The following is a 12,510-nucleotide window of genomic DNA, read 5'->3' on the forward strand; positions in this document are numbered from 1 at the left end:
TTGGGGTACTGTCAAGTTAGAAAATTAATTACACAAAAATAGAGTAATTACCCTAAACTGTAACCTTTTCCTTTATTAGGATGGGCAGCTTGTCACCTCATATATGCTCTGAAATAAGGTTTTGCTAATTTGAAGAATCCCTAGAATTTCTTAGTGTTTCTCAGTAATATATCAAGATATCAGGATGGGTCGTTTTACTCTTCATATTTGATTAAGGGTGATATTAGTTTTTTTGAAAAAGAAAAAAATTATTCTGCCTTTTAATGATGTAATCTTAAAATCTATCCAGCGATTTTTCTTTCAAAAATATTCAACATATACTCAGGGAGTTGGATGGCTTGAGGAATTAGAAATGAGCTACAGTGACTTTCTTCTCCAAGTGGCTGGTTCAAATCCAGCCCAGGATTGAAAGGTATCATCTGAAGGCTGTTGGGTTATTTTGTTTAAAAATGAAAAAAAGAAAAATTCTAATCAAAAACTTCATTTTACCTAATACATGTAATCAGATTATTTATATTGGCCCTAACAAAGTATGTGAAGTTGAAACCTACATGGATCTTTCTTTCACATCTTCTGCCAGCATCCCATAATCAGAAAGTTAGAGATGGACAAGTTCTATAGACTGCTGTCTCCATTTTACCTACAATTTTTCTGTTTGTGGAACAGGACCCCGTAGAGCTTAGGGAACAAAAGCCATCTCATTTTCTTCTTGACAATGTTAGTTCTGTCATCATCCAATGTGTTTAAGATTGTACTGTACTTAGAAATCCAATCTTTCCCTTCTAATGGAAACATCATGGAGATTAATTTGTGATCAGACATGTTCGGAAAATAATGTGCTATATGGTTGGATTGGCAACCTGTGCCACCTTTACTCAGAGTAAGTGAAAGTGCTGAATGCCATGCTCATGCTACCCAAGCACAATAGTGCACAAGTTTTCGATCTGAAAGAGAAATACCTTGCCCTTTCCTTTCTGAATGTAGACTACAATTGGAAAAGTAACTTACCCCATATGCCAGGGACTAGCTCTGTGCTATGCCTGTTGTGAACGTCCATGGCTTTCACTATCTTTTTTTTTTATCTTTGTCACTATCTGATTCGCACACAAGTTATATGGGACTTTCTTTTTAATAGAACAGCCAATCCAGCAATTCTATGGATTGTGTTACTTGCATTGCTTCACATTACAGCACTACCTCCATCATTTACTGATCTGATCATATGGCACAAAATTTGAAGGGACAATAAAACTTACTGTTTTGAGCCAGGGCTTGAAGCAGGCAATCCAAGCATCCTTCCAAGCTATCTGCTGTGCTCTCAATGGCTGTTATCTTCAGCTTCTTCAAGGCGTCACTTAGATTATCTGCTTGGTTAACATGAAGAAGAGAAAAATCAGTGCCCTCATCGATCATGAGCTAACATGCTTAGAGCACAAGTAGTTACCCTAAGGTAAAGGGCTCCTATTTCAACAAGGAAGGAAGCTGTGTCTGTGTGCAGAGGATTTAGAGAAGCCTAGAGTCAAAGGTTTTGGTTAAATCAAGCTTTTCATAATTTAAGTATACACTTCCCATTCTGTGTCTGAGAATGAGATGCCACATTTATAAAATGTCACTGAACAACTTTTTTAACAGCAGTATTCCCTCAGTTTAGCTGGTTTGAAAAAACAGCAGCAGTATCTCTGCTTCCATTTTACTTCTTAGAAAAAGAAAATGATAAAAGTGAACTCCTCTTGAATGTTTTCATTCACAGGAAGGGAGTGGGGGAAGAGGAGAGAAAAAGTAATTGCAAATGCCATTTTCTGCTTAGCTGTAGATTTTTCTGAATACACCAGAGGGTTCCATCTTGGTTATGCACATACACAACCCAGTTAAAAACAAGGGCCAGGCTAAAAGCCTTTTAAATAAGGACATCAAATATAATAGCATAAGCACTGTGTGTGTTGATTACACAAACTGTTACTATTTGCATTCAACTGATCCATAAGGAAGCTTCTGGAAACGAGAGTCCTATTGTATATGTCAGATTATGAAATAACACTTTTCCCCCAAAACACGCAGTGTTGTTTTCTGTGGAGGAACACTTATTCTCATAGAAGTGATTGAGTATACCAGTGCTAGCATCTCAAGTATTCTGTTTATTCAGAGGCAAGGTATAAGTGTTAACAGCTGCAATATAAGTCTTTTCACTTTGCCAGCTGATGACTAACCTCAGTCTGAATGGACTATCCTTTTAAAAAACGAGTGGTAATTCAGTTTCCATGCCAACTCAATCAGCAATCAGAGACAGTTACTCAAAATAAGTAATATTAAAAACTGTGTAGTTCTCTACAGTTCTACACTGAGTAATCTAACGGCCCTGACCTGAATCCTGAGGTACAGTGTGGTACAGCTGCTTTGCCCTGCCCTCCCCCCCCCCGGGAAAAACAGACTAGCAAGGGCCAACAGAAGAAATAAACAGTGTAGAACTTGCCTAGGGGCCAAGCAAGGTTTCAAGGCAGGAAAGGTGTGTAGTGAGGTGACCTGTCTCTTTAAGAGGCAGAGGCCTAGACCTAGCCAGGCCTGTCCAATTAGCCCTGCCTACAACACCTGGGATGGAGTGTGGGGTTGTATTAGTAGAGCCAGCTGGGGATGGAGGAGCTGATTCCCCTATGAAAAGCAGCAGAAAGTTGGAGGGAGAGAGAGGGGGGGGGCAGGCAGGCAGGCATGCTCGTTCAGGAAGAGAAAGAGAGCGTGAGATACTTTTGGGGAAAGTAGGCACCACAGGGAACCCTGAGTTTTTGAGGAAAAGACTTCAGTCAGGGAAGGCTTGGGAGCCTACCAGTAGGAAAGACTGGAAGTATGGATTTGAGGGGGATTCTGAAAACTTTATTTTGGGAATGGTTTGATGCTGATGAACTAACCCCCAAAGTGAGGTATTGATGAACCAGGGAAGAGCTCATCTGATAGTTTGATTTAAGGATAGTTTAAGGAGCCCTGAGCTGAAGAAGGAAACCAAAGTGCCTGAAGAATGATGTCAGGCCATGGGTGGGAGGAGGTGCTTGGAGGCAGCTGGCTCGTTCACAACCACAAAAAATGTATTTGTTAGATAAACTGTTCAGTGACCAGTGAAATTAGTCAAAAGATACATTCACAGAGTATTATTTGATCTGCTGTTCTTACTACTTCCTAACGTGTTCTCTACCTCCTCCTATCCATTTTCTCTTTCTTTTCTCACCTCCCTGCCAATTTCTCTCTATACTGTGGTTCTTTTTTTTAATGTATCTCCTCTCTGTCTCTCTCCCACCTACCTGCAGGCACCTACTCTCAGCTCATCCAGATACTGACACAGAGCTTGGAAACTTCAGCAAACACTTAGCGTGAGAGGACTAAATCTACTAGACATAGATACAAAAACTGGGAGTCCCACTGTCTGGAGGCAACACCTAAGTCAAAAGCCTGCTTCCACCCCAGTTTCTGCACAGCTGGGAAAAGAGGAGGCTGCTGAAACTGTTACCGGGGTGCCGTTCCTAGACTCCACTCAGGGGCTTCATATTTTATAGAGGTCTCCCTCTAGAAGGTGCCTGATAAATGTGAAGCTTTACACTTAAACCTTTCCATGCTGCTTGACAATAGGAGTATTCTCTCTCTCACGGGTTCCCTCCCACCCCAGAACCTGCAATGGGAATTGGGGATGTCTCTCAGCTATTGTACCCATCCCCAAGCTTTCTACTTGTTGCAAAGGGGTGTGTATGTGGTGGTGGTGTTTTATTAATGATTATTATAATATACTAGTTTCTGCTATTCTAATCCTCCCTTAAGTTTCCATTTTTGGGGGTCCTTCTTACCACTGATCAATTCCACTGTCTACCTCTGCTGGTGGTTATAGCTTCCCTATGCTGCAACGAAGTGAAATTGACCTGATGCGTGCCATTTTCACTGCTGCCTACAGAGATCTGAAGAGCAGCAGCAAAAACTGGTCATTACTCTGATACATTATGGTAAAGAGTGAGCAGCAACTGTGGCACTGGTTTCAGAGTAGCAGCCGTGTTAGTCTGTATCCGCAAAAAGAACAGGAGTACTTGTGGCACCTTAGAGACTAACACATTTATTTGAAAATAAGCTTTCCTTGGCTACAGCCCACTTCATCGGATGCATGCAGTGGAAAATACAGAAGGCACTGCAGTTTTCTACCTGTAGACTTAGGAAGAGGGTAGTGCATCAGCTATACTTCGTTCATGTTTGGAAAGTTATCTTCATGTCCCTAAGGGTTAAATATACATAAAATGAAAACTTTGATTCTGCAGAAATTGATGGCTCTCACCTGGGAAAGCCTCCTGCTTGCCATGAGCAAGTAGACTGTAAAATGATCAATTAACCAACCAAAAAATCCCCAAACAAACAAAACACACACACAAACCACACACTGCACTTTCACTGCTGACAACTCCCTCCAGGATAGATTTTGATCTCAGTTACACTAGTCTCAAGTAACAATCAAATTGCACACAAAGCTGAGATCAGAATCTATCCCTTCTCTAACTGTATCCAACAACTGACTACACTGAAGAGAAAAACAGCATGAACTATGCACAAACTTGTGAAAGAAGCTAGCTGGAAAACCAACTTCCCATAGCAGTAGTGCCCCAATAGTATTTAATGAATTGCACATATTTTGCTCTTTATTGGATACAAATGTCCACAGTCTCTTCTTGAAAATTTACTTTAAGCAACCAACCAGCTTCATTTTGCCATGAGAGTCACCTTTTCATCACTGATATAGAGAGGAAACAAATACAATCTGCAATCCTCTCAATTCAAAGGATAATCAATTGCAAAACACTTTATCTTCCCTTGACAGTATATTTGAGGCTGCTTCTAATAATAATCTTGAGTTCCTGCTACATGGTCCTTCTTAAACATAATGAAGCAAGTAGGAGGGATTCTGCCTTGTCAAAATTCTGGTCCAGATACTGCGCATCTCAAGGAATCTTCAATTATAAAGATCAGTCAGATTTTTGGGTGGGGAAAGGGAATCTGGTGTTTTGCAGGTGTTTTTGTAGTTTGTGGCAAGGACACCTAGAGCATTAACTAGGCAACTCTTTTTATTCTTTGTATAAAGACATTATAAATAAATGTCAGTCATCTCATAATTTGCAAGTCAAATTAAGTAGAAAACTGTGGAGGGAAAAATATTTGTATTCTTGGTAGAGATGGTCAAAAAAATGTGAAAATATTTCCCAGAAAAAGTCTTTTATTCCTCTCAATTGTTCAGAATTTGACATGTTTAACTAGTTCTAGAAGTTCTTGTAAGTAGATAAGACACTGGAGTTGGTAGAGTCTGTGGTGGGAAATAAATAAATAAACTAACCACTATGCAATTAAACATGAAAAACAACCCTGTCTTTATACAAATATGCTCTAAGATACCTCGGGGAGCATTAAAAGGGGATTCCAAGCACATCTGAAAGCAATGAAATATCCCCCACACCTCAAAAGTGCTTCATTTGAGAGACATTTTTATCCTTCCTGCACTAGGCACTACAATGCATTGAAGAACTGGAGCATTGGACCTTGTCGGACTGGGGAAATGTTGCTGCTTGTTCCTGTTATACCCAGCTAAATGAAAAAGTAAAATTGGAAAGGGAAGGAAGGATTCTGCCTCAGTTCATTTCTGATGTAATTTAAAGACACAGAGGAGTAAGAGACAAAGTAAGTAGATTTTAATGTGGTTTGCTGTTTCATATACTTCATTAACAAGACAATTATATATAGAAATTATGTATTTTGGCCAAAATTTTCAAATTCGGGTACTCAAAGTTAGCATCTGAATCCATATTTAAGGACTTAAAGACAAGCAGCCTAATTTTCAGCAATGCAGCTCTCTCTGGCTTCAGTGGAAGTTGAGGGTGCTCAGCACCACTGAAAATTAGCTTATGGGTCCTTTGATGTCTGACTTTAGACACATACTTCTGAAAATGTTGGCTTTTATCTTTAAAGTGCGGATTGGTAAATGTGACATAGTGGCAAATTGTTGCCAACTGGCAAAGGGTTCACTATTCTTTACAAGCAACTCCTATCATAGAACTGACCAACTTACTACACCTAATTCACCCTTTTCATGGTATTTATCCATAAAGATTAGCATGTAAGGTCTCCACTGAAAGTTTGTAACGTATTGTCGTGGAAAAATTGACCATACCTTTGATTTTGGGTCAGACACACAAGGCACCTTTATTAGGGTACACAATACAATTATGCATAAAGGGAAGGTCGGCGTATCCCCAAGCAAGGGGGAATCAGCCGCCTTGCATAAACCACACAGCTTTAAGCTTATAAAGGTAAAAACCGCAACGCGTAATCATGTATTACAAATCTTATCAGCCTTATTTGGTATATTTATCAGCAAGCCAATCAGAGCCCCTCTGGGGCCGTGACTCGGACCCCCTACCATCTAGGGGTTTTCCTGTTATTGCCTCTAGAGGCTCCTGCTTTTCGCCACGTCCCCCCCTTCTTGCGATACCTTCTCTTGCATTATCTTGAGTACCAAATTGCCTAATGCAATTATTTTCCAATAGAGTTGTACAATAAGCACTTTCCTAATTGTATGCCCACCTATTTGCGGTTTCCATTGTACAAGACTCTTCTGCTTTTATTAATTTTCCATAGCTAATAAGCTGTTATTTTAGGTCAGGTTACCCAATTACCATTAGGCGTGGGTTCTCCTTTTCTCCTGTTGGCCTTTTGATTATGCCATACAGGCTTCTAATTGTGTCACACAAGCTCTTACAAATCTTACTTATGCCTTAAGGTCAAATTTGGCCTGCAGTGGCCTTCTGTTACTTATGCTTAGCTAACTTAGTTTGGGGCAGACAAGACACAGTTTCAGGGTAAACGCAATCTGGGGTATGTGGGGTCCCTGAAAATCCCCATCAGTATCAATTCTCATAATCATTGATGTGTGTACAGATAATATTTAAGGAATAATATAAATATATTGACAATTATGCCCTTCTGGTCTTGGAATGAAAATGAGTCACCAGAGAATCATAAGTCTCTGTAATGGCCCAAACAAGTGGGAGAAAGTTGTCACTTCTCCCTAGTTAGCCAATTAGCTAATTGCTCAATTGTTCATTGTTGCAACAACCCACAAAAGTAAATGGAAAACCATCAAAAATAAACTATAAACATCAAAACCCCCTGGAAGTGAAAAGGAATGATATGACAGCCAGGGGATAGCCTTGTCTCTGAATAAAGACAAAAGACCAATTCAGTATGTCATAGGGTGGAGAAAGACTCTGTGCACCCATTCATTGAGGAGGCACCTGGATGAGCAGGGATGCTTCATGAAAGATACAGTCCTGAGTCCTTGTGGCCAGCATCTGCAAAAGACTGAACTTTTGGGGTGAGAATCTCCCTAATTGCATAGGAAAAGTAACTATTAGTAAGGGTATGCCCCAGTTCATATCTTATGATTTTGTTTTACATGTAACATTTTGTTTCCATCACTCACACCTGATTCTGTTTGTATCTCTTCTCTTTCTTAAATAAATTTATTTTTCTTTTACCACCATTGAACTCAAGTTCTGGGATCGCTAAGATAACACTGGTAAACTGGGGTACACTTTTCCTTTGGGAAGAGGATCTGGGATTTCTGTGGATATCTAGTGATAAGGGGTTGGATGGATTCCGGGGCTGGGGTGCGTTTACTGTAAATGTGCAGGACAAAGGCAGGGCTGTTATAGTCCAGAGCAGAGTGCTTAAGTGACTGACAGGCTGGTTGTGTTAGGAAGCTATCACCAAGCCGGCACAGGCAAGACTCCCTCAACCCTGAGGCAGGTAGCAACAAAGTGACTCACAGCCCGGGGTGCTGCGGGATGCATCACATGGATTTATTTTAAAAGTGTGCATGTGGCTACATTGCAATATGTGATTAAAATGCTTTCTACTGGAAAGGCTCAGATACCACAATGATAGGTATCGTGTAAATAACACCTCAAAATTAGATTAGATTACCACTAAGAAACTGTATGTACAATGTAAGAGTGTCTAAAATACTGGATACAATCATCTGATTTTCTGTATAAAGTCCACCAGTCTAAGGCCATGGCTACACTTGCAAATTTGCAGCGCTGCAGCAGGGTGTGAAAACACACCCTCTCCAGCGCTGCAAATTGCAGCGCTGCAAAGCGCCAGTGTGGTCAAAGCCCCAGCGCTGGGACCCCAGCGCTGTACGTTATTCCCCACAGGGAGGTGGAGTACGGACAGCGCTGGGAGAGCTCTCTCCCAGCGCTGGCGCTTTGACTACACTTAGCGCTTCAAAGCGCTGCCGCGGCAGCGCTTTGAAGTGCAAGTGTAGCCATAGCCTAAAATGAAGGCTTTTTCATAGCAGTCCTTCCCCCCACCCCCACTCCACAAACATACACTAAAGAGAAAGCGGGAATTAGGAAGGAACCACAGCTCTCAGGACACGTCAAAAGGCCATATTTACAGAGAAAAGGGTTCCCTACATGAAATGCTTAGAAAAAAACAATGCAAAGATGACCAAAGTATAGATCTGAAAATCTCTTTCTTCCAAAGACAGAATCATGCCTCTTATCAAATGGATTTAAATTCTTAAGACAGAATCAGCTTCCCTTCTGCAAGTCTCAGAAGTACATAAATATTTCTAAAATTGTATTAGAGATTTTATCCCTCTTTTTGGTCCTTCCTAGGACAAAAACTGTGTTCAGAAACTGAAAATCCTTACAATGATCTAGGTCAATTGATTTCCTGGTTTCAAATGACAATGAGGGAGACATTTTAGTGAGAAAAGATGGTTCTGTCCAAAGGGCCACCACGTTACCTTTATGCAGGGACTTGAATTCTGCAATTATACAGCGACTGTACTGGCTTTGGAATCTGCCATTCAGAGAAGCAGCTGCAGATATTCTCCTGCAAAAACCCTGTTATTTTGCAGTAATCAACTGTCCTTATGTTTTCCTGCCTGCATCTCTGGTATTCTGTTTGTCACAAGGAGGAGTTCTATCCGTTTGCAGTGGGCTTGCCCTGAGTACAATGAACAGATCCTCACAGTAAGAAAACAAGGACAGCTCTCCCCTGGAAAAGGGCAGCGTAGGCAATGGTTGTGGTAAGATGTCCGAGAAATGTGCACAGGACAGTTCTGGCAATTGATGGGGCCGGCAAGCTTATATTGGCTGGGAGGACTTGTGGGGCCAAATAGGGCAGGGCAGGGCAGGGCAAGAGAGCAATATGCGATAAGCCTAGCGAGGGATTGGTTCTTGTGGTACGTATGTGCTCAATTTCACCGACTGAGCTGGCCTGCAGGTGCATCCTGCAGGCACCCAGTTTACAAAAAAACAGTGCCAACCACTTTTTTATTTTTAAAAAAACCTACCTAGGACAGGCCCTAAAAACAGAGGCACACTGTTCTCAGGGATACATAGTCACCCTGAGCCCCAGTTCTGCTGCCTGTGCAATTAGAACTGTCATCCAGATCTTGAGCCCTGAATCACACAGGCTGTCACTCCTCATGTCCTCAAGATAAAAGCCTGGAAGTTGAACATGCCAAGAGCTGTCTTTATGGCAAACCCAACTTCCTGGTCCACATTCCTGACTCCACCCACAGCTACTTGCTCCCAGAGTCTGTATCCAGTTCTGCTTTCCACTCACACCCACTACTGCTCCACCCCATCCCCCAGCAATCAGTAAGAGGGATGCCCTAAATTCTGCAGCGAGCCCAATTAATTTTAGCAGCTTGGTGTTAATGGTTCCTGTTGCAAACTGGAAATTAGGCAATTACAGAGAAAATATTCAAAAACTGAAAAACACAAATCAAAACTATTATATCCCATTCCATTTCAGTACCCCTTGCTTTTTGACCTACTCCCATTACCAGTCACTAATTTGTTCTATGCTGAATTTCCCTTTTGTCCTTTAAACTTTGCCAGCTGATGACCGTCTCTGATATATGGTCAAGGGCCATAAAAATACACTGGGTTTGCTACCTATGCGCTCAGGAAGCAGCCATTAGCACATCATTGTATGAAGCTGCAGATTCTGTTTACAAAGAAGGTTCTTGTCATTGATCTCACAGGTACCCCACACAAACCAGACAGAAAGTCAGAGCATAAAGTGGTTTCAAAGCAGTTCAGTATCTGCCATTCCTTAATAGTGAAATTTCATTAATTCGTAATATTATTTTAGGGGCATGGGGACTGTTTGTTTTTATACATTTCATGCCTTCTTTCCAGAAACTAACCTGCCTCAAAAACATGGTCTACCTCTTTAAAAAAAAAAATGTGTATCTCCCTTTGAAACTAATTGCTAGGAGTAAAGTATCAAGGCAGCATTTTCTGTTATTACAAGTGAGCTTTCCGAGTTATTTCTCCCTTATATGTTAAGTCCACAGTTATTTGTAATTGTGGTGACTGCTGTACATTAAATATTAAAATAATCAAAGAAATACTCTGTTTGAACATATCTCTAATGTATTTCATGTATTTCCTGGTTGGTACCCTGTGTTACTGAAGTTAAGGGTCTATTACAGTCTGCTTAAGTGTAACCTAACTGTAATAAGAAATTCATAAATTAATCAGTGAGACTTCAGCAGTCTCACATGCACCGAAGCCAAATCAGATGAAAATGAGACTCAAGCCAGTTTTTCTCTTTTTGCAGGCTTGGTGGTTAGACTTTCCTATCAACATGCAGTGATTCATGTTTCAGGAAACAGTAGGATATCAAAGCCAGAGGGGCTGTTTTTCCTTTAAGTTATGTCATAAAAGACAGCTTTAAAGATGTTTGTCTGTTGGTACAAACTAAACCAGTAAGTAGTAAACCATATATTCAGTGTATGTTAAACAGCTATACTGCCAGCTAGGAAATGAAGAAATAGATGTTTAAGGGATTAGCCCTTGGCAGTAATGTTTGCAGTGTTGTAGCCGTGCTGGTACCAGGATATTGGAGAGACAAGGTGGGTGAGGTAATATCTTTTATTGGACCAACTTCTGTTGGTGAAACAGACAAGCTTTTGAGCTTCCATAGAGCTCTTCTTCAGGTCCAGTGAACGTACCAGGGCTTGTCTTCACGTACAGTGCTTTAGTAAAGCCGCTACTAGGATGAGACAGCTTCTCCAGTCAGCATAGTTAATCCACCTCTCGCAGAAACAGTAGCTATGTTGACTGGAGAGGCTCTCCCACTCTGTTTACAGCTGGCATTAGGTTGGTATAACTATGTCCCTAAGGGAGTTTGGATTTTTCAAACCCCTGAACAACGTAGTTATACTGAAATAAGCCTGGGGGCTTGTCTACACTACGCAGCTTTTAGCGACAAGGTTGTGTCAACATAGCCTTGTCACTAAAAGTCAGTGTGTGTAAACGTTTTTTGTTGGCACTTTTGCCGACAAAATACTTCCAGCCCTTCCAGCCCCGCAAGCGGTGTTAGCTTTGTCGGCAGGAGAGTGCTCCTCCTGCTGACAAAGCCTCATTCACACTGCCGTTTGCATCGGCAAAACTTTTGTCTTTTGGGGCAGTGGGGGGGAGCTTTTTTAAGTACTGTCGCAGTGTAGACAAGCCCTATGAGTGTCACAGGCTCAGGTACATGCAAGGGTGGAACAGATAAGGAGTTAACATGTTGCAAGAGACCATTTAAAGCAGGGGTTCTCAAACTGGGGGTGGGGGCCCCTCGGGGTGGCGAGGTTATTACATGGGGGGTTGTGAGCTGTCAGCCCCCGCTCTGCCTCCAGCATTTATAATGGTGTTAAATATATAAAAAAAGTATTTTTAATTTATATGGGGGGTTGCACTCAGAGGTTTGCTATGTGAAAGAGGTCACCAACACAAAAGTTTGAGAACCACTGATTTAAATTGAAGTGGGCAGTTAACACCTCTACAGTCATAGGACAAAAGAGGGTTGGTGGATTGCAGATTGTTGTAATGAGCCGTAAATCCAGTGTCCTTTTGAAGTCCATGATTTGCAGTGTCTAACAGAATTATGAATGTAAGTTCACAGGCTCGTTTTTTGAAGATGTTGTGCAGATTTCCTTTGAGAATGAGGAATGAGAGGTCGGAAATAGTGATCGTTTCTGAAAAGTATTCACCCATGGGTGATATGGTATTTATTTCCTTTCACCATTTTGCTGTACAAGTTCATTTGAGGGTATAGTGGCAATCTGGTTTCATCTACATATTGGGACACTGAGTGCACTGGGTGAGGTGCACCACATGTTCTGATAAGCATGTGTAGAATCCAAAAATCCTGAAAGGTGTGATATGGGGCATATTGATCATTGTAGCAGTGGAGATATGTCTGCAGGGTTTGCATCATTTGTTATGGGAAGGGCTGGCACCACTTTGAGTTGATGTGTCTTCATGGGCTGCCTTGAGGAAGAATCTCTGGACAAATGCACCACAGAACCAATTATACACTTGAGATACATCTATAATATTTTCATCTTCTGGACAAACGACCTAAACTCCCTCACAGATTTCCACCACAACTTCAACCACCACCATCACCCATCAATAAAACTCTAGA

At 41.3% G+C, this 12,510-nt stretch overlaps 1 protein-coding gene across 3 annotated transcripts in view; it reads right to left on the reverse strand.

Moving 5' to 3' along the window:
* The window catches only part of RAP1GDS1 (Rap1 GTPase-GDP dissociation stimulator 1), a 181,808-nt gene that overhangs the window by 131,280 nt on the left and 38,018 nt on the right, over positions 1-12,510 (reverse strand). For 2 of the 3 annotated variants that reach the window (XM_045017541.1, XM_045017544.1), the window contains exon 2: positions 1,257-1,367. In XM_045017541.1, coding sequence (XP_044873476.1) covers positions 1,257-1,367 — 111 coding nt within the window. The remainder of the gene's footprint in view (positions 1-1,256; positions 1,368-12,510) is intronic. The other variant, XM_045017542.1, reaches the window with a different exon arrangement.

This window comes from Mauremys mutica, chromosome 5 (assembly GCF_020497125.1).
Source record: "Mauremys mutica isolate MM-2020 ecotype Southern chromosome 5, ASM2049712v1, whole genome shotgun sequence".
In the NCBI taxonomy this organism is placed as follows: domain Eukaryota; kingdom Metazoa; phylum Chordata; order Testudines; family Geoemydidae; genus Mauremys; species Mauremys mutica.